Source organism: Macaca thibetana, chromosome 3, assembly GCF_024542745.1.
Source record: "Macaca thibetana thibetana isolate TM-01 chromosome 3, ASM2454274v1, whole genome shotgun sequence".
In the NCBI taxonomy this organism is placed as follows: Eukaryota; Metazoa; Chordata; class Mammalia; order Primates; family Cercopithecidae; genus Macaca; species Macaca thibetana.
In genome coordinates, this window is record NC_065580.1 from 27,786,648 (window position 1) to 27,806,845 (window position 20,198).

The 20,198-nt window shown below is 43.2% G+C and overlaps 1 protein-coding gene across 6 annotated transcripts in view; it reads right to left on the reverse strand.

The window, feature by feature from the left end:
- Window positions 1–20,198, reverse strand: part of MKLN1 (muskelin 1) — a 396,930-nt gene that overhangs the window by 180,048 nt on the left and 196,684 nt on the right. For 5 of the 6 annotated variants that reach the window (XR_007723900.1, XM_050782494.1, XM_050782498.1 and 2 more), the window contains exon 1: window positions 285–859. The exons of the other annotated variant lie outside the window; for it this stretch is intronic. Coding sequence is in view for 4 of the 5 variants with exons in the window: in XM_050782494.1 (XP_050638451.1) it covers window positions 285–382 (98 nt within the window). In the remaining variant the exon portion in view is untranslated. Of the gene's footprint in view, window positions 1–284; window positions 860–20,198 lie in introns of those variants that run through there. 6 annotated transcript variants of the gene reach the window in all.

Sequence of the window (20,198 nt, forward strand, 5' to 3'; positions counted from 1 at the left end):
AAATCCCAAGCGCAGAACAACTGGGCTTCCGGTTCTCCTGTGCGCGCCCCGGATCCACCACACACCTTGCCCCTTCTCCCTGGGCTCGCTCTCAGGACCCTAACCCCTTCCCGAGCGGGGCCGAGCAACGCTTTCAGCAGCTGAACTAAGACTCCGGAGGCCGCACGTCCCCCTCAGCAGGCCCCGCCTGGGCCTCTCGGCTCGGCTGCCCTCCATTGCACCCCTGGCCCAACAGTGCTGACGCGGAAGAGTGGGACAGCACGAGCTCAGGCCCCGGCACTTACTCGGGAAGGTAGGTGGAGGAAAAGGAGCTCCACTTGTGTAGCGCGTAGGGGAGAAGCCGGCACTCGGGCGCCGCAGCAACAGCTCCGCCAGCCGCCATCTTGTCAGCACCGTAGCGGCCGCCACCGACCGCTGGCCGCGAACGGAGGAGCGGAGGGGGCGTGGCCTGCTCTTAAAGGGGCCGCCGCCCTCCCCGGCCGCCTGCGCTCCCTGCCCCGCATCGTTTCCCGGGCCCAGCTAGGGGCCACGGTCCTATCTCGGGGTTTTCTACGTGGCTCGCTCCTTTGACGGCCGAGCGACACTGGGTCTGAGGTGTAAGCGCTTTTCCAGGCTCTTCCCTGGGGCTTGGAGGGGAATGGCGCAAAAGACTTTTCTTACAAGCAGAGGTAAGGACAAGCCAAGATGATTACGAACAGAAACACGTTGTAGTTATGGAGCAGAAAGGGAAAATAAGAAGACTAAGTTGGAAAAGGCACGCCTGTGCGCTTTTGGAAGCCACCGCCCTCGCCAGTTTGTAAGTCCTTTACGGAAACAACACTGAAAGGAGCTGGAGGGCAGTAGCTAATGTGTTGTCCTCCTGGAATGGTCCTGGTTTTAAATGTCTTGTCCCCGCCTTCAGAGTCAGATGGAGACAGGAAAAGGAAATGGTCCCGTGTCCTCCTACCCTGTTTGGTTTGCAGTCTGTGATGCCCTGCATTGTAAACATTTCTTGTGATCCGCGTCCTACTAATCTTGTGGCATTGGTTTCCTGGGGAATGACGTTCACCCACAGACCGAGTTGGGAAGCTGCGTGTCATCATTTTTTCAGTTGGCAAATCTGCCCACTTTGAACTGACATAATTGTAGCCTAAAAGTTCAGCGAGAGAGAAGTTCAGGAAAAAGACTATTCCTTCTTCTTAGAGGCAACAGCAGCCCTGAAAACCATATGGACATCATACCAGCTTCTTATAACAAAAGGAGCACTTGGTCTAAATATCTGGCAGTTTTAGATAATGTTCTCATCAAGTACCTGTTTGTCGTAGTTATGCATATTTATTCCTTGGCTTAGCCACTGCAGTTACCAAAGAGTATGTCTTTTATTGTCTGAGAGGTTAGACTCCTGAAAGCCTGGACAGTGTCATAATCTCCACCTGAAGAGTGGAAAAATTCAAGCAGAGTTTCTCAGGAAATGACCAAGTGAGTCGAAACACCTCAATAATTGTATTCTCTTCCCGTTGTAATCATTAACCTGCCGAAACTCCCTCAAGTCCTTTCCTGACTTCCTGTTTCTATAGGTGGAAATTTAATGATAGGCTCTACTAGGATATCAGATCAAAAAAGCCAAATAGAAAGGCCAGGCTGGGCACAGTGGCTCACGCCTGTAATCCCAGCACTTTGGGAGGTCCAGGTGGGAGGATCACTTGAGCCCAGGAGTTTGAGACCAGCCTGGTCAACATAGCAAGACCCCCATCTCTAAAATAACAAAAATAAAATAAAATGAAAGGCCACAAGTATGTTCACCTTTAAAATTACATGTGCTTGGCCAGGCATGGTGGCTCACACCTGTAATCCCAGCACTTTGGGAGGCCGAGGCAGGCGGATCACCTGAGGTCAGGAGTTCAAGACCAGAGTGGTCAACATGGTGAAACCCCGTCTTTACTAAAAATACGAAAGTTAGCTGTGTGTGGTGACGTACACCTATAATCCCAGCTACTTGGGAGGCTGACGCATGAGAATCACTTGAACCCAGGAGGCGGAAGTTGCAGCAAGCCAAGATCACACCACTGCACTCCAGCCTGGGAAACAGAGTGAAACTCTGTCTTGGAAAAATAAATAAAATACAGTAAAATAAAAAATTACATGTGCTCTGTGTGCTGCAGCAGGTTGGAAAAGTATGTGTTCCTTAAGGGAATGCTGTAACCCTTGTGACTTGAGTTGGGAGCTGCCAGAGACAATGGGAAAGGGCCAGAGAATGTTAGCCCCAGAGAGGATATGGTGGTTATCTTTGGAGAAAATAGACACTTTAAAGGGGAGGAATTAACTCACTTGAATTCCTTTGGGCCCCAGATTTTCTAATTCCACTTCTTACCTTAATGTAAGTCAAGTCCTTGTTCTTTTCCAGACATAGTTCCTGAGCAATCTTTTTAAAAAACACATATTAACTAGTTCTTTTTAGGCTTAAATCCTTTTGGCGACTTTCAGCCCCCTTCTAAACTGTTTAACAGAGGCCCTTCATAATCTGCCTTGATTTTTCTCTCCAGCTTCCCTCGCCCCCACCCCCCCATCTTTCTCCTTTGGGCTTTTGACATCTGTCTACTCACTAGCACACTGAATTTGTTCCCATAGAGTCCATGTTCTCTGTAGCCTCCAGGGCTTACTCTAAGCCAGGCTTGGAATATTCTTTACCATACTTTACCCGGCTAACTCCAGCTCATCCTGTAGACTATTCGGTCCTGGAAATTTTTTTTTTTTTTTTTTTTTGAGACGGAGTCTCGCTCTGTCGCCCAGACTGGAGTGCAGTGGCGCGATCTCGGCTCACTGCAAGCTCCGCCTCCCGGGTTCACGCCATTCTCCTGCCTCAGCCTCCGGAGTAGCTGGGACTACAGGCGCCCGCCACCACCCCCGGCTAATTTCTTTTTGTATTTTTAGTAGAGACGGGGTTTCACCGTGTTAGCCAGGATGGTCTCGATCTCCTGACCTCGTGATCCGCCCGCCTCGGCCTCCCAAAGTGCTGGGATTACAGGCTTGAGCCACCGCACCCGGCCGGTCCTGGAAATTTTTTTGGTTTTCTTTTTTTTTGAGACGGGGTCTCCCTCTGACTCTGTCACCCAGGATGCAATGCAGTCACATGAACATGGCTCACTGCAGCCTTGACCTCCTGGGTTTAAAGGATCATCCTGCCTCAGCCTCCCATGTAGCTGGGACCGTAGGCAGACGTCACCACACCAAGTTACTTTTTTGATTTTTTTGTAGACACAGGGTTTCCCTCTGTTGCCCAGGCTGGTCTTGAGCTCCTGGGCTCAAGCGATCCTCCTGCCTCGGCCCAGCCTCCCAAAGTGCTGAGATTACAGGTGTGAGCCACTGCGTCTGTCCAAAAATCTTTCTTCATCACCTGCTTTGGGATTAGGTGACCGTTTTCTTCATTTTTTTTTTCCTACACAAGCTAACACAAGATAGGTAACATTTTTTACATTCCTCTTAGCACTCTAAGTTTCCCTCTTTATCTTTGCACACATCACAATATATTTTCATTTCCTCTTTATTTCTCTTTCTTTCTCTCTAAATGATAGCTCCCATGAAGATAAGAGTCATACATATCTTGTTCACAGTTGTATCCTCAGTCCTGTTGATGTGTCTAGCAAATAGAAGATGTTCAGTAAATATTTATCAAAGAATGGATGAATAATGCTAAAAGAGAACTTGAATTAGAGACTTTTGCGTTGCAAAGGAAAAGAAAATGCCAGCACTTCTCAGACTACAAACCTGTATCCCGGAGGTATAATTGCTACTCAGAAGGTAAAGACACAGGATAGTGTGGCTTTCCTGCATCACAAATTTTATAAATGGCAAAATAATTTAAAGCATTCCTATGTTAACATAAATACAGATAGTTATATTATGATACTGAGCCGAAATTTTTTTAAATGTTAAGAAAATAACTTTATCTGAGGAATGCAAATCCTTTTAAATTCTGAGGCCCAGAGAGGCATTAAAGTGAAACAGCGATCCTGTCCTTCTCCCCCACTTTTAAGCTGTGTATTTGTCTCTTGAAACTGCTTACTATTGCCACAGAAGCTAAACATTAACCTACTGATTAATGCTGCACCAGACATTATAACCCACATCCTATAGTTTCATAATGTATAGCCAATCAGTAGCTTGTTTTATTTTAATGTAAATTCTTGGTAAATAACTCAGGAACTACCTCATCTTTCCCTTTAAAAATCCACTTGCAACTGCTGCTTCTCAGAGCGTATATTCAAGGCAACTTGAATCCATGTTCCCGAGTTGCGGTCATCAAGCTTGGCCCAAATAAACTCCCAACTTATGTTAATTTTGCCTCAACTTCTTCCTTTTAGGTCAAACATCTACAGTAAGTCAGCAGGATACGGAGTGATTCCCCCACACACCTGGTGTTTCTCTCTGAAAGCAGCGCTTGGTACCAGTGTGAACTCTCCGCCTTCAGAAGTCTCGTCAGGTGTTTCAGGCGAGTTCTCCTGAATGTGGACCTCCCACTCTTAGGTTGAAGGCCTAGACTTTATTTGGGCTGTTTTTCAAACCCTTTCTTTCCTTTAAGTGTGAGGGCTTCGGTCTCTGTCTTTGGACAGAAGATCCGGGTAAAGAGCTCTGCCTTTTCCCCCGCTCTGTCTTACAGCAGAGGTGCAGGTCATGGTTTTTCTGCCTCTGCTTCAGAACCAGGGGTTTGGGTCAAGGTTTTTTCACCTCTGTCTCACAGCACAGGTTTGAGTGAAAGAACTGGCAGTTAGGCACCAGTGGTTTCATTTTATATTGTATGCCTTTGAGATAGCAGTTGTTTACTATCGCTTGAAAATTCTGAATTAGTCTTTAATTTTAACCAATTCCTGTTAGTTCCTAACTGAAATGTATACCCCTTTTGCTCTTCCAGATGGACGTAATATGAGGGTCTGGTCCCCCATACCTTGAGGACTCTGTTGCCATCTGAAAATTAGAGACAATCCAATTGTCCTCATCCTTGAGGACTCTGCTACGATCTGACAATTAGAGACAATCCAAGACATGCCACAGTTTGATCCTAAACACATTCCTGGCTTTGGTCACTTTTGAAAAGTTCCTGAATTATGAGAAATCAATAATAAGAGGGTTCAAAACCTGAACACTCTTTTTAGAAATACCTGCTGGAATTACATATACGATTTATGGGGTACTCTCTTGTAGTGTCTGGGAAAGTAGACCCATCTAACCTGGAATGATCATAGGCAACAATGACCAAAAATGGGCATCTTTTGATATACCTAAAGTAATTTATTTGTATACACCATTGGAAAGAGCTGGTTTTAGAACCAGACATGTAAATATGAGACTTACTTCCACTGGCACCTAAAAACTTCTAAAAGAAATCCTGAAAGAAAAAATCACCTTCATTCAAGAGGTAAACAAAGGGATATTTGAAACTATTTAAAAAGACTTTGGAGTCTTTCTCCCTTTCACCTCCAGATCTTCCTTTTCCTTCCAGCTCTGTGATCTGAACTCATCCCTTTCTGCTTCTTCCCTTGGCCTCCATACATTTCTTAGGCAGAGATTTTTTAAAATTTCACAATGTACACATTTCCTTCTCTCAGGGGAAATGAATTTAAATTTAGAGCAGAAGGAACAAGTAGAACAACAACAGAACAGGAATAAGACTGCTGAGACTATAAAAATGCAGATCCATCAAAATTTTTTCTAACCAGGTCTAGTGAATGACACTGTGATATGGTCTGGCTCTGTGTTTCCAACCAAATATCTCGATTTGTAATCCCCATGTGTTGGGGGAGAAGCCTGGTGGGAGGTGATTGGATCATGGAGGCGGGTTCCCCCATGCTGTTCTCATGATAGTGAGGGAGTTCTCACGAGATCTGATGGTTTAAAAGTGTTTGGCAGTTCCCTTTCTGGCTTTCTCTCTCTTGCTGCCTTGTGAAGAAGGTGCTTGCTTCTCCTTCACCTTCCACCATGATTGTAAGTTTCCTGAGGCCTCCCCAGCCATGCAGAACTGTGAGTCAATTAAACCTCTTTTATTTATAAATTACGCAGTCTCGGGTAGTTCTTTATAGCAGTGTGAGAATGAACTAATAAACACTGATTTCTTGGCCCACTATCAGACAGTACCCTTTAAATCTTACCATGTCTTTAAAATGCTAACATTCAGGGAATTAGCTAAGCAGCATTCCAGATGAGATCAGACGGAAACAAGATAAAATCCTTAAATGCTTAAACTGCCTGCTTTGGATTCCCTGCAAGATTTACCAAAAAACAAATACACAAACAAAAACAAAAACAAAGAAAACACTCCACCCAGTGGTAAAATGGCTAGGATTTGGTGCTTTCACCACTGTAGCCTGAGTTCAATTCCTGGCCAGGGAGCTAATCTCATTTGTTTTAAAGTATTGTATGATTCTTGACCTTTTGGGATACCATTTGTAATTGATCCTTATCCCTTCCATGGACAACTTTTGATTTCCTGTCTTTTTCCATTTGTGAGACATACAGACCATTTGGACCTTCATGAGTACCCAGCCGAGAAGCTGAGATCCTAGAAATCATGACCAGACAGAAATGTGAATTGTACTTCACTTGTGGCTAAACTCCTTTCTTTGAGCTGTCTTTGGGGTGATTCTGGGTCTTGTGAGGACTGTGTTGCACCTCCTTTGGAGATGCCCCATGCATCCTTGGTTAAGTCATAACCTTGATTAAGGCTTACTGGTTCACCTTGGTGAGTCATTTGGAAGCATACCTTTTTTTTTTTAAAGTTCAAAAGCCAGGAATAACAGCTATTTGGCTAATACCTGATAATGAGAGACTTGAAAAGTTTTTCTTTTTTTTTTTTTTAATTTTACTTTAAATTCTGGGATACATGTGCAGAATGTGCAGGTTTGTTACATAGGTATACATGTGCCATGGTTGTGTGCCACACTTACCAACTGTCATCTAGGTTTTAAGCCTTACGTGCTTTAGGTATTTGCCCTAATGCTCTCCCTCCTCTTGGCCCCACTCCCTGACTGGCCCTGGTGTGTGATGTTCCCCTCCCTGTGTCCATGTGTTCTCATTGTTCAACTCCCATTTATGAGTGAGAACATGTGGTGTTTGGTTTTGTGTTCCTGTGTTAATTTGCTGAGAATGATGGTTTCCAGCTTCATCCATGTCCCTGGAAAGGACATGAACTCGTTCTTTTTTATGGCTGCATAGTATTCCATGGTGTATATGTGCCACATTTTCTTTATCCAGCCTATCATTGATGGGCATTTGGGATGGTTCCAAGTCTTTGCTATTGTAATGTGCTGCAGCAAACATACATGTGCGTGTGTCTTTTTTTTTTTTTTTTTTGAGACGGAGTCTCGCTTTGTCGCCCAGGCTGGAGTGCAGTGGCCGGATCTCAGCTCACTGCAAGCTCCGCCTCCCGGGTTTACGCCATTCTCCTGCCTCAGCCTCCCGAGTAGCTGGGACTACAGGCGCCCACCACCTTGCCCGGCTAGTTTTTTGTATTTTTAATAGAGACGGGGTTTCACCATATTAGCCAGGATGGTCTCGATCTCCTGACCTCGTGATCCGCCCGTCTCGGCCTCCCAAAGTGCTGGGATTACGGGCTTGAGCCACCGCGCCCGGCCTGCGTGTGTCTTTATACCAGAATGATTTATAACTCTTTCAGTATATACCCAGTAATGGGATTGCTGGGTCAAATGGTATTTCTGGTTCTAGATCCTTGAGGAATCACCACACTGTCTTCCACAATCACAATGGTTGGATTAATTTACACTCTCACCAACAAGTGTAAAAGCTTTCCTGTTTCTCCACAGCATTGCCAGCATCTGTTGTTTGCTGACTTTTTAATAATTGCCATTGTAACTGGCATGAGATAGCATCTCACTGTGGTTTTGAGTTGCATTTCTCTAATGACCAGTGATGATGAGTTTTTTTTCATGTTTTTTGGCCACATAAATCTCTTCTTTTGGAAGTGTCTGTTCATATTCTTTGCCCACTTTTTGATGCAGTTTTTTTTTTTTTCTTGAAAATTTGTTTAAGTTCCTTGTAGATTCTGGATATTAGACCTTTGACACATGGATAGATTGCAAAATTTTTCTCTCATTCTATAGGTTGCCTGTACACTCTGGTGATAGTTTCTTTTGCTATGCAGAAGCTCTTTAGTTTAATTAGATCCCATTTGTCAGTTTTTGCTTTTGTTGCAATTGCTTTTGGTGTTTTAGTCATGAAGTCTTTGCCCATGCCTATGTCCTAAATGGTATCGCCTAGGTTTTCTTCTAGGGTTTTTATGGTTTTGGATTTTACATTTAAGTCTTTAATCTATCTTGAGTTAATTTTTGTATAAGGTGTAAGGAAGGGGTCCAGTTTCTGTTTTCGGCATATGGCTAGTTTTCCCAGCACCATTTTTTAAACACGGGATCCTTTCCTCATTGCTTGTTTTTGTCAGGTTTGTCAAAATCAGATGGTTGTAGATGTGTGGTGTTACTTCTGAGGTCTCTGTTCTGTTCCACTGGTCTATGTATCTGTTTTGGTACCAGTATAATGAGTTTTGGTTACTGCAGCCTTGTAGTATAGTTTGAGGTCAGGTAGTGTGATGCCTCCAACTTTGTTATTTTTGCTTATGAGTGTCTTGTCTATGCAGGCTCTTTTTTGGTTCCATATGAAATTTAAAGTAGTTTTTAATAATTATGCGAAGAAACTCAATGGTAGCTTAATGGGAATAGCATTGAATCTATAAATTACTTTGGGCAGTATGGCCATTTTCATGATATTGATTCTTCCTATCCATGAGCATGGAATTTTTTTCCATTTGTTTGTGTCCTCTCATTTCCTTGAGCAGTGGTTTGCAGTTCTTGAAAAGGTCCTTCACGTCCCTTGTAAATTGTATTCCTAGGTATTTTATTCTCTTTGTAGCAATTGTGAATGGGAGTTCACTCGTGATTTGTCTCTCTGTTCTCTATGATTGGTGTATAGGAATGCTTGTGAATTTTGCACATTGATTTTGTATCCTGAGACTTTGCTGAAGTTGCCTGTCAGCTTAAGGTGATTTTGGGGCTGAGACAATGGGTTTTCTAAATATATAATCATGTCATCTGCAAACAGAGACAAGTTGACTTCCTCTTTTCCTATTTGAATACCCTTTATTTCTTTCACTTGCCTGAGTGCCCTGGCCAGAACTTCCAATACTATGTTGAATAGGAGTGGTGAGAGAGGGCATCCTTGTCTTGTGCCGGTTTTCAAAGGGAATGCCTCCAGCTTTTGCCCATTCAGTATGATATTAGCTATGGGTTTATCATAAGTAGCTCTTACTATTTTGAGATATGTTCTATCAATACCTAGCTTATTGAGAGTTTTCAACATGAAGAGATGTTGAATTTCATCGAAGGCCTTTTCTGCATCTATTGAGATAATCATGTGGTTTTTGTCATTGGTTCTATTTACGTGATGGATTACATTTATTGATTTGTGTATGTTGAACCAGCCTTGCATCCCAAGGATGAAGACATCTTGATCGTGGTGGATAAGCTTTTTGATGTGCTGCTGGATTCGGTTTGCCAGTATTTTATTGAGGATTTTCACATCAACGTTCATCAGGGTTATTGGCCTAAAATTTTCTTTTTTTGTTGTGTCTCTGCCAGGTTTTGGTATCAGGAGGACACTGGCCTCATAAAATGAGTTAGGGAGGAGTCCCTCTTTTTCTGTTGTTTGGAATAGTTTCAGAAGGAATAGTACCAGCTCCTCTTTGTACCTCTGGTAGAATTCGGCTGTCAGTCCGTCTGGTCCTGGGCTTTTTTTGGTTGGTAGGCTATTAACTACTGCCTCAATTTCAGAGCCTGTTATTGGTCTATTCAGGGATTCAACTTCTTCCTGGTTTAGTCTTGGGAGGGTGTGTGTGTCCAGGAATGTATTTCTTCTAGATTTTCTAGTTTATTTATGAGGAGGTGTTTATAGTATTCTCTGATGGTAATTTGTATTTCTGTGGGATCAGAGGTAATATCCCTTTTATCATTTTTTATTGTGTCTATTTGATCCTTCTCTCTTCTTTGTTAGTCTAGCTAGTAGTATATTTTGTTAAATTTTTTCAAAAAACTACTCTGAATTCATTGATTTTTTGAAGAGTTTTTCGTGTCTCTATCTCCTTCAGTTCTGCTTTGATCTTAGTTATTTCTTGCCTTCTGCTAGCTTTTGAATTTGTTTGCTCTTGCTTCTCTAGTTCTTTTAATTGTGATTTTAGTGTGACAATTTCAGATCTTTCCAGCTTTCTGATATGGGCATTTGGTGCTATAAATTTCTGTCTTAACACTGCTTTAGCTGTGTCCCAGAGTTTGGTATGTTGTCTTTTTGTTCTCATTGGTTTCAAAGAACTTCGTTATCTCCCTTAATTTTGTTATTTATCCAGGAGTCATTCAGGAGTAGGTTGTTCAATTTCCATGTAATTGTGCAGTTTTGAGTGAGTTTCTTAATCCTGAGTTCCAATTTAATTGCACTGTGGTCTGAGAGACTATTTGTTATGATTTCCATTATTTTGCATTTACTGAGAAATGTTTTACTTCCAATTATGCGGTCAATTTTAGAATAACTGCCATGTGGTGCTGAGAAGAATGTATATTTTGTTGATTTGGGGTGGAGAGTTCTATAGATGTCTGTTAAGTCCACTTGATCCAGAGCTGAGTTCAAGTCCTGAATATCCTTGTTAATTTTCTGTCTTGTTAATCTGTCTAATATTGACAGTGGGGTATTAAAGTCTCCCATTATTGTGTGGGAGTCTAAGTCTCTTTGTAGGTCTCTAAGAACTTGTTTATGAATTTACGTGCTTCTGTATTGAGTGCATATATATTTAGGATAGTTAACTCTTCTTGTTGCATTGATCCCTTTACCATTCTGTAATGCCCTTGTCTTTTTTGAACTTTTTGGGTTTAAAGTCTGTTTTATCAGAGACTAGGATTGCATCCCCTGCTTTTTTTTTTGCTTTCCATTTGCTTGGTAAATATTCCTTTGTCCCTTTATTTTGAGCCTATATATGTCTTTGCACGTGAGATGGGTCTCCTAAATACAGCACACTGAAGCGTCTTGACTCTTTATTCAGTCTGTGTCTTTTAATTAGGGTGTTCAGCCTATTTACATTTAAGGTTAATATTATTATATGTGAATTTGATCCTGTCATCATGATGCTAGATGGTTATTTTGCACATTAGTTGATGCAGTTTCTTCATAGTGTCACTGGTCTTTATATTTTGGTGTGTTTTTGCAGTGGCTGGTACCGGTTTTTTCTTTCCATATTTAGTGCTTCCATCAGGAACTCTTGTAAGACTGGCCTGCTGGTGACAAAATCCCTCAGCATTTGCTTCTTTGGAAAGGACTTTATTTCTCCTTTGCTTAAGAAGCTTAGTTTGGTTGGGTATGAGATTCTGGGTTGAAAATTCTTTTCTTTAAGAATGTTGAATATTGGCCCCCATTCTCTTCTGGCTTGTAGGGTTTCTGCAGAGAGATCTGCTGTTGGTCTGATGGGCTTCTCTTTGTAGGCTACCTGAACTTTCTCTCTGACTGCCCTTAACATTTTTCCTTCATTTCAACCTTGGAAAATCTGATGATTATGTGTCTTGGGGTTGATCTTCTCAAGGAGTATCTTAGTGGTATTCTCTGTATTTCCTGAATTTGAATGTTGGCCTGTCTTGCTAGGTTGGGGAAGTTCTGGATAATATCCTGAAGTGTGTTTTCCAACTTGGTTCCATTCTCCCCATCACTTTCAGATACACCAATCAATCGTAGGTTTGGTCTTTTCACATAGCCCCATATTTCTTGGAGGCTTTGTTCGTTCCTTTTCATTCTTTTTTCTCTAATCTTGTCTTTACACCTTAATTCAGCAAGGTGACCTTCAATCTCTGATATCCTTTCTTCCACTTGATTGATTCAACTATTGATACTTGTGTATGCTTCACCAAATTCTCGTGCTGTTTTTTTCAGCTCCATCAGGTCATTTATGTTCCTCTCTAAACTGGTTATTCTAGTTAACAGTTCCTGTAACCATTTATCAAGGTTCTTAGCTTCCCTGAATTGGGTTAGAACATGTTCCTTTAGCTCAGAGGTGTTTGTTATTACCCACCTTCTGAAGCCTACTTCTGTCAATTCGTTAATCTCATTCTCCATCCAGTTTTGTGTCCTTGCTGGAGAGGAGTTGCGATCATTTGGAGGAGAAGAGGCATTCTGGTTTTTGGAATTTTCAGTGTTTTTGTGCTGGCTTTTCCTCATCTTCGTGGATTTATCTACCTTTAATCTTTGAAGCAGATGACATTTGGATGGGGTTTTTGTGTGGGAGTCTTTTTTTGTTGATGTGGTTGTTGCTTTCTGTTTGTTAGTTTTTCTTCTGACAGTCTCCTCTTCTGCAAGTCTGCTGCAGTTTGCTAAAGGTCACCTCTAGACCCTATTTGCCTGGGTATCACCAGTGGAGGCTGCAGAACAGCAAAGATTGCTGCCTGCTCCTTCCTCTGTAAGCTTTGTCCTAGAGGGGCACCAGCCTGATGCCAGCCAGAGCTCTCCTATATGAAGTGTCTGTTGACCCCTGTTGGGAGCTGTCTGTCAACCCCTGTTGGGAGGTTTCTCCCAGTCAGGAGGCTTGGGGGTCAGGGACCCACCTGAGGAGGCACTTCGTCCGTTAGCAGAGCTGGTATACTGTGTTGGGAGAATATCTTTTGTCAGGAACAGCTGCTCTCTTCAGAGCCAGCAGGCAGGAAAGCTTAAGTCTGCTGAAGCTGTGCCCACAACTGCCCCTCCCCAGTGCTCTGGGGACAATCCAGTGCTCTGTCCCATGGAGATGAGAGCTTTATCTGTAAGCCCCTGACTGGGGCTGTTACCTTTCCTTCAGAGATGCCCTGCCCAGTGAGGAAGAATCTAGAGAAGCAGTCTGGCCACAACCGCTTTGCCACGCTGTGGTGAATTCTGCCCAGTCCAAACCTCCCAGTCTCCTTAGCACTGTCAGGGGAAAACTGCCTACTAAAGCCTCAGTAATGGCAGATGCCCCTCCCCCCACCAAACTCAATCATCCCAGGTCGACTTCAGACTGCTGTGCTGGCAGTGAGAATTTCAAGCCAGTGGTTCTTAGCTTGCTGGGCTCCGTGGGAGTGGGATCCACTTAGCAAGACCACTTGACTTCCTGGCTTCAGCCCCCTTTCCAGGGGAGTGAACGGTTCTGTGTCGCTGGGGTTCCAGGCACCACTGTGGTACGAAAAAAAAAAAACTGCGACTAGCTCAGTGCCTGCCCAAACAGCCTCTCAGTTTTGTGCTTGAAACCCAGGGCCCTGGTGGTGTAGGCTCATGAAGGAATCTCCTGATCTCTGGATTGCAAAAACCATGGGAAAAGCATAGTACCCAGGCTGAGTAGCACAGTCCCTCATGGCTTCCCATAGCTGGGGCAGGGAGGTCCCCCCGCTCCTCACACTTCCTGGGTGAAACAATGCCCCACCCTGCTTCTGCTTGCTCTCCGTGGGTTGCACCCATTTTCTAACCAGTCCCAATGAGATGAACTGGGTACCTCAGTTGGAAATGCAGAAATCACCTGCCGTCTGCGTTGGTCTTGCTGGGAACTGCAGACCGGAGCTGTTTCTATTTGGCCATCTTGGCCCCTCCTCGAAAAGTGTTTAAGAACTCCATAGTCAAAAGCCAGCTTCATTAAAAACAGATTCGCAGGCGTGGTGGCTCCTGCCTGTAATCCCAGCCCACTTCGGGAGGCCACAGTGGAAGGTTGCTTGAGTCCAGCGTGGGCAATGTAATGAGTCCCTGTCTCTACAAAAAGTAAAAACAAAACTTAGCTGGGCATGGTGGTGCGTGCCTGTAGTCCCAGCTGCTTAGGAAGCTGAAGTGGGAGGATCATTTAAGCCCAGAATGTGTCAAGACTACATGAACTGTAATCATGCCACACTGCACTCCCACTTGTGTGACAGAGTGAGACCCTGTTTCTATTTTTTAATTTTTCTTTCAGTATCACAGAACAGAGAGACTCTCTCTCTCAAAACGAACAAACCAGGGCCGGACATGGTGATTCATGCCTATAATCCCAGCACTTTGGGAGGCCGAGGCAGGCGGATCATGATGTCAGGAGATCGATACCATCCTGGCTAACACAGTGAAACCTGGTCTCTACTAAAAATACAAAAAAATTAGCTGGGCGTGGTGGTGGGTGCCTGTAGTCCCAGCTACTCAGGAGGTGAGACAGGATAATGGCAGTGAACCTGGGAGGCGAAGCTTGTAGTGAGCCAAGATTGCACCACTGCACTCCAGCCTGGGCGACAGAGCAAGGCTTCGTTTCAAAAACAAACAAACAAACAAAAATGAGACTCAACCTCGTCCCGCCTCTCTGCTGTCTTCAGTACCACATGAAAGGATCTAGAGGAGACTTCTAATGACTCAGACCCCTTAAGGAAGACAGAAAAAGATGCCTCTCACTCCCTTTCCGGGTTCTTCTGTCTTCCTGTGGAGTCTGAAGAGTCATGGAGAGATTTCATGACAGTTTCCAGCACACAACTCTGCTCTCTTTTGTGTCATGTCACCTGATCCCTTTGGCTTTTAGGCGTACTGGATATTATTCTGTTCTGTTAGAGAACACTTAACCTTTGTGTGTGTGATGGCTGGCAAGTTACTGATGAGAATTACAATATTGGAGTTGGCTGACAGAAGTTGTTTACAGTGAATGGTTATTATTATTACTACAGGGAGTTACTGGTTTCTTTGCTCGTTAAGATAAGAAAGGCATGGTTTAAATACTTAGAGAAATGTTTTTGTATTGAAGTACACCATGGAAGTGTTGCATGGCCCAGTCCCATGGTATTTCCCCTCTTTTTGGGGACCCAGGATTCAACCTAAAAATGGAATGCTTAATTTTTAAAGATCTAGATGCTCTGCCTTCAGTTGCACCTGCTTTTCACATATTTAAATTATTAGGTTCTAAAAACTCTAAATGTTTTGTTGACCCTGTTCCTTAATGGGCTCTGCCCTGAGCTCAGTGATCCAACTGGAAAACAGACTACATTAAAAGCTACTTATCTAAGTGAAATAGGTCTCCTTATAAAATCCAATGATAGATTCCTGTGATTTCGTGTTACCTTGGCATCCATTTTTAATTTTCCTCCAACATACCCAAACTCCTCCTTGAAAAGGCTTAAATTCTTTCTCTTTGTGCTTTGAGATATAAATTTACTACCCCATTTTCTCTAAAACTCAGTACAAGCCTCTTCCAGAGTCAAGAAAACTTTTTTTCCTTTGAACTTTAAACTTTTCCATTTACAAAGGTACAGTTTGAATCTAACTATCCTTTTAAACTAGTGAGTTTTACCAGTCTCATGACTAAAATTTTTTTTCTCTGCTTGGTTTTGTTTTGTTTTTCTTACCTCAGTTCACCAGCAGTTTCAATGTGGCTAAAATTTTTTAAATTAAAGCTATAAAGTCATTATCTGTGTCTGGGTGATTTATGTGTACATGTATACATGTCTGTTTATATATTGCCTACATGGTACCATTGACTTATAGAAAAAGTGCTTATAAATAATATAACCAACCCAAATGCTTTTCACAGTCCCTTGACTTTAGTAATCTTGGGTTTAAATTAAGATGGATTTCCATTTTAAATTATTAGTGAAGTAAAATAGAAACATCTTCAAATTTTAATTCAGACGTGTTTGCCTAGATATGTTGGTCAGACTGGTTTATACTGTCTCTGCTAAATGTTTTAAGATCGTTAAGGCCATTGCTTTTATGTTATTTTTTGATATTTGCTTAATTTGTCTGTGAGCTTATATCTTTGGATTTCAGCCTTTAGATTCTGAGTACTAGACAAGTGGCCCTGGGGACAGTGCCTGGGCCCCATCATCCCTAGTTGAACTATGCCTCTTGGGTATACTGCAAGGAGTTGGATCCTCCAGGCATTGTCTCCATAGCACTGTCATTTGTTCTGAGCTCTGGTACATAATTAAAATCGCTTACTTCTTAGGTTTTTCACTGAAAATTAGGGTTACTAAGAGTTAACATTGTGGTTAATATATGTAACTAAAACTACTAGGCCAGAAACATATAAAGAAGATGTAAAGAAAGTTGAAAAGGGTAATTTTTTTCCTTTACCTAAGAGAGGACTTTGGTCAAAATGATAAGAGGATAGTAAATCTTTGTCCTAAGTAGAATACCAATATTAAAAAAATGAAGTATAGGACAAAACTGAAGGTATAAGCAAGTTGTAAAATGTTTGTGGAAGATTAATGTCATGAAAAGAATTTTGTATGTGATACAGTTGGCTAAAATTAGAAGGAGATTATTGACTTTTTCTAAAAATTAAGCATTGATATTTAAAGCACACTGATGTGGGACCCCTGTTTCAGAGTAACAGGGTTTTCTTGGAGCATTAATCTGCTCTTTAATAGAAAAATGTTTAAAGGTTATGGAAATCTTATGCAGTTAAAACTGAGGACTAGATGCGGTGGCTCACACCTGTAATCCCAGCACTTTGGAAGGGTGAGGTGGGTGCATCACCTGAGGTCAGGAGTTTCAGATCAGCCTGGCCAACAGGCGAAACCCCATCTCTACTAAAAATACAAAAATTAGCTGGGCATGGTGATAGGTGCCTGTAATCCCAGTTGCTTGGGAGGTTGAGGCAGAAGAATCACTTGAACCTGGGAGGCAGAGGTTGCAGTGAGCCGAGATCACACCATTGGATTCCAGCCTGGGTGACAAGAGTGAAACTGTCTCAAAAAAAAAAAAAAAAAAATCCACTTGTTACTGCTGCTACTCAGAATGTGTATTCAGGGCAACTAGAATCTATGTTACTGAGTGGCAACCCTCAAGCTTGTCCCAAATAAACTCTCTATTTATATTAATTTTGCCTCAGCTTCTTCCTTTTAGGTCAACAATGTTAAGATAAAATAGAAGACAAAAGAAATGTCAAAATCTGCAGGAGGCTGCTAGTAGTTAGGCCCTTAGTACTCTTCGGCACATCTTAACTCTCCTTTGTCTATAGGACATGATTTTAAGTGATGGGGTTTATTGTAAGATACACAGGGAAAGCCTGGAATTTATAGTCTCTCTAGTTCCCTTGCAATTCAAAGACTGAAACCTATTGAACCTTATGGAAAACTGGACAATGGATCATCATATTTTAGGCATAACAGCAGCTGTGATGACACAACAGCTCTAGTGACCCAGTTGTCTTATCATCGCCCACAAGCTATCATCTTTTACTCTCTGTATTAGTCCATTCTCACACTACTATAAGGAACTACCTAGGCGGGGTGCGGTGGCTCACGCCTGTAATCCCAGCACTTTGGGAGGCCACGGCAGATGGATCACCTGAGATCGGGAGTTGGAGATCAGCTTGACTAACATGGAGAAACCCCATCTCTACTAAAAATACAAAAATAGCTGAGTGTGATGGCACATACCTGTAATCCCAGCTACTCAAGAGGCTGAGGCAGGAGAATCACTTGAACCTGGGAGGTGGAAGTTGCGGTGAGCCAAGATCGTGTCATGGCACTACAGCCTGGACTGGACAACAGGAGTGAAACTCTGTCAAAAAAAAAAAAAAAAAAAAAAGAACTACCTGAGGCCAGGCAGGGTGGCTCACACCTATAATCCCAGCACTTTGGGAGGCCAAGGCAAAGTGGATCACCTGAGGTCAGGATTCAAGACCAGCCTGACCAACATGGTGAAACCCTGTCTCTACCAAAAATACAGAAATTAGTTGGGCCTGGTGATGCATGCCTGTAATCCCAGCTACTTGGGAGGCTGAGAGGGGAGAATTGCTTGAACCTGGGAGGTGGAGGTTGCAGTGAGCCGAAATCATGCCATTGCATTCCAACCTGGGTGACAGAGCAAGATACTGTCTCAAAAAATAAAAATTAAAAAAAAAAACTACATGAGACTGGATAATTTATGAAGAAAAGAGGTTTAATTTATTCACAGTTCTATATGGCTGGGGGAGGCCTCAGAAAACTTACAATCATGGTGGAAGGCAAAGGAGAAGCAAGTACCTTTTTCACAAGGCAGTAGGAGAGAGAAATCCAGTGAGGGAAGTCCCAAACACTTAAACCATAAGATCTCATGAGATTCAATATCGTGGGAACAGCATGGGGGAAATTCACCTCCAGGATCCATTCACCTCCCAGCAGGTCCCTCCCTGCTGTAATCCCATGTAAACATGGGGATTACAACTTGAGATAAGATTTGGGTGGGACACAGGGCCAAATCATCATTCTGCCCTGACCCCTCTCCAATTTCATGTCCTTTTCAAATAGCAAAATACAATTATTCCTCCTCAACAGTCCCCCAAAGTCTTAACTCATTCCAACATTAACTCAAAAGTTCACAGTCCAAAGTCTCTTCTCAAACAAGGTAAGTACCTTCTGCTTAGGAGCCTGTAAAATAGAAAACAAGTTAGTTACTTCCAAGATACAATAGGGGTTCAAGTATTGGGTAAATGCTCCCATTCCAGATGGAAAAACTAGCCAAAACAGAGGGGCTACAGGCCCCACTGCCAGTCTGAAATTCAGCAGGGCAGTCATTAAATCTTCAACTCCAAAATAATCTCCTTTGACTCCATGTCTCACATCCAGAGTATGCTGATGCAAGAGGTAGGCTCCCAAGGCCTTAGGCAACTCTGCCTGTGTGACTCTGCAGGGTACAGCCCCTGCGACTGCTTTCATGGGCTGCCCTTGAGTTCCTGCAGCTTTTCTAGGTGCACAATGCAACCTCTCGGTGGATCTACCATTCTGGGGCCTGAAGGATTGTTGTCCTCACAGGTCCACTAGGTAGTGCCCCAGTAGGGACTCCATGTGGGAGCTTGCACTCCACATTTCCCCTCTGCACTGCCCTAGTAGAGGTTATCCATGAGGGCTCCACCCCTGCAGCAGACTTCTGCCTGGATATCCAGGTGTTTCCTTACATCCTCTGAAATCTAGGTGGAGGATTCTCAAACTTTAACTCTTGCCTTCTGCACACCTGCAGGCCCCACACCTCGTGGAAGCCACCAAGGCATGGGGCTGCACACACTGAAGCAACAGCCCAAGCTGTACCTTGGCCCCTTTTAGCCACAAGTGGAGCTGTAGTTGTGGCTAAAAGGGGCACGGCACCCTGCATCCCCCAACTGTGGCTGGATGCAGGATGCTATGTTCCAAGCCTGCACAGAGTAGTGGGGCCCTGGTCCCAGCCCAAGAAACCATTTTTCCCTCCTAGGCCTCTGGGCCTGTGATGGGAGGGGCTGCCTTGAAGGTCTCTGAAATGCCCTGGAGACATTTTCTGCATTGTCTTGGCAATTAACATTTGGTTCTTCTTTACTCATTCAATTTTTGCAGCTGGCAGCTTGAATTTCTCCCCAGGAGATGAGTTTTTCTTTTCTACCACATAGTCAGCACAAATTTTCCAAACTTTTATGCTCTGCTTCCCTTTTAAACATAAGTTCCAATTTCAGATCCTCTCTTTGTGAATGCGTATGACTGTACACTTTCATAAACAGCCAGATCACATCTTCAGTGGTTTGCTGCTTAGAAATTTCTTCTGCTAGATACCTTAAATAATCCTTCTCAGGTTCATAGCTTCACAGATCTCTAGGACAGGGGCAAAATGCCACCAGTCTGTTTGCTAAAGCATAGCAAGAGTGACTTTTGCTCCAGCTCCCAGTGAGTTCCTTATCTCCATCTGAGACCACCTCAGCCTGGACTTCATTGTCCATATCACTATCAGCATTTTGGTCAAAACCATTCAATGAGTCTCTCAGAAGTTCCAAATTTTCCCACATCTTCCTGTATTCTGAGCCCTCCAAACTGTTCCAACCTTTGCCTGTAATCCACTTCCAAAGTCAGTTCCACATTTTCAGGTATTTTTATAGCAGTGCCCCATTCCTGGTACCAATTTTCTGTATTACTCCATTCTCACACTGCTATAAAGAACTGCCTGAGGCTGAGTAATTTATGAAGAAAAGAGGTTTAATTGACTCACAGTTTCACATGGCTGGGGAGGCCTCAGCAAACTTAACAATCATGGTGGAAGGTGAAGGAGAAGCAAGCACCTTCTTCACAAAGTGACAGGAGGGAGAGAGAAAGGGGGGATGTGCAACACTTTTAAACCATCCACTCTCCTGAGAACTCACTATCATGTGAACAGAATAGAGGAAATCCCCCTCATGATCTAGTTACCTCCCACCAGGTCCTTTCCTTGACAGGTGGGGATTATAATTTGAGATGAGATCT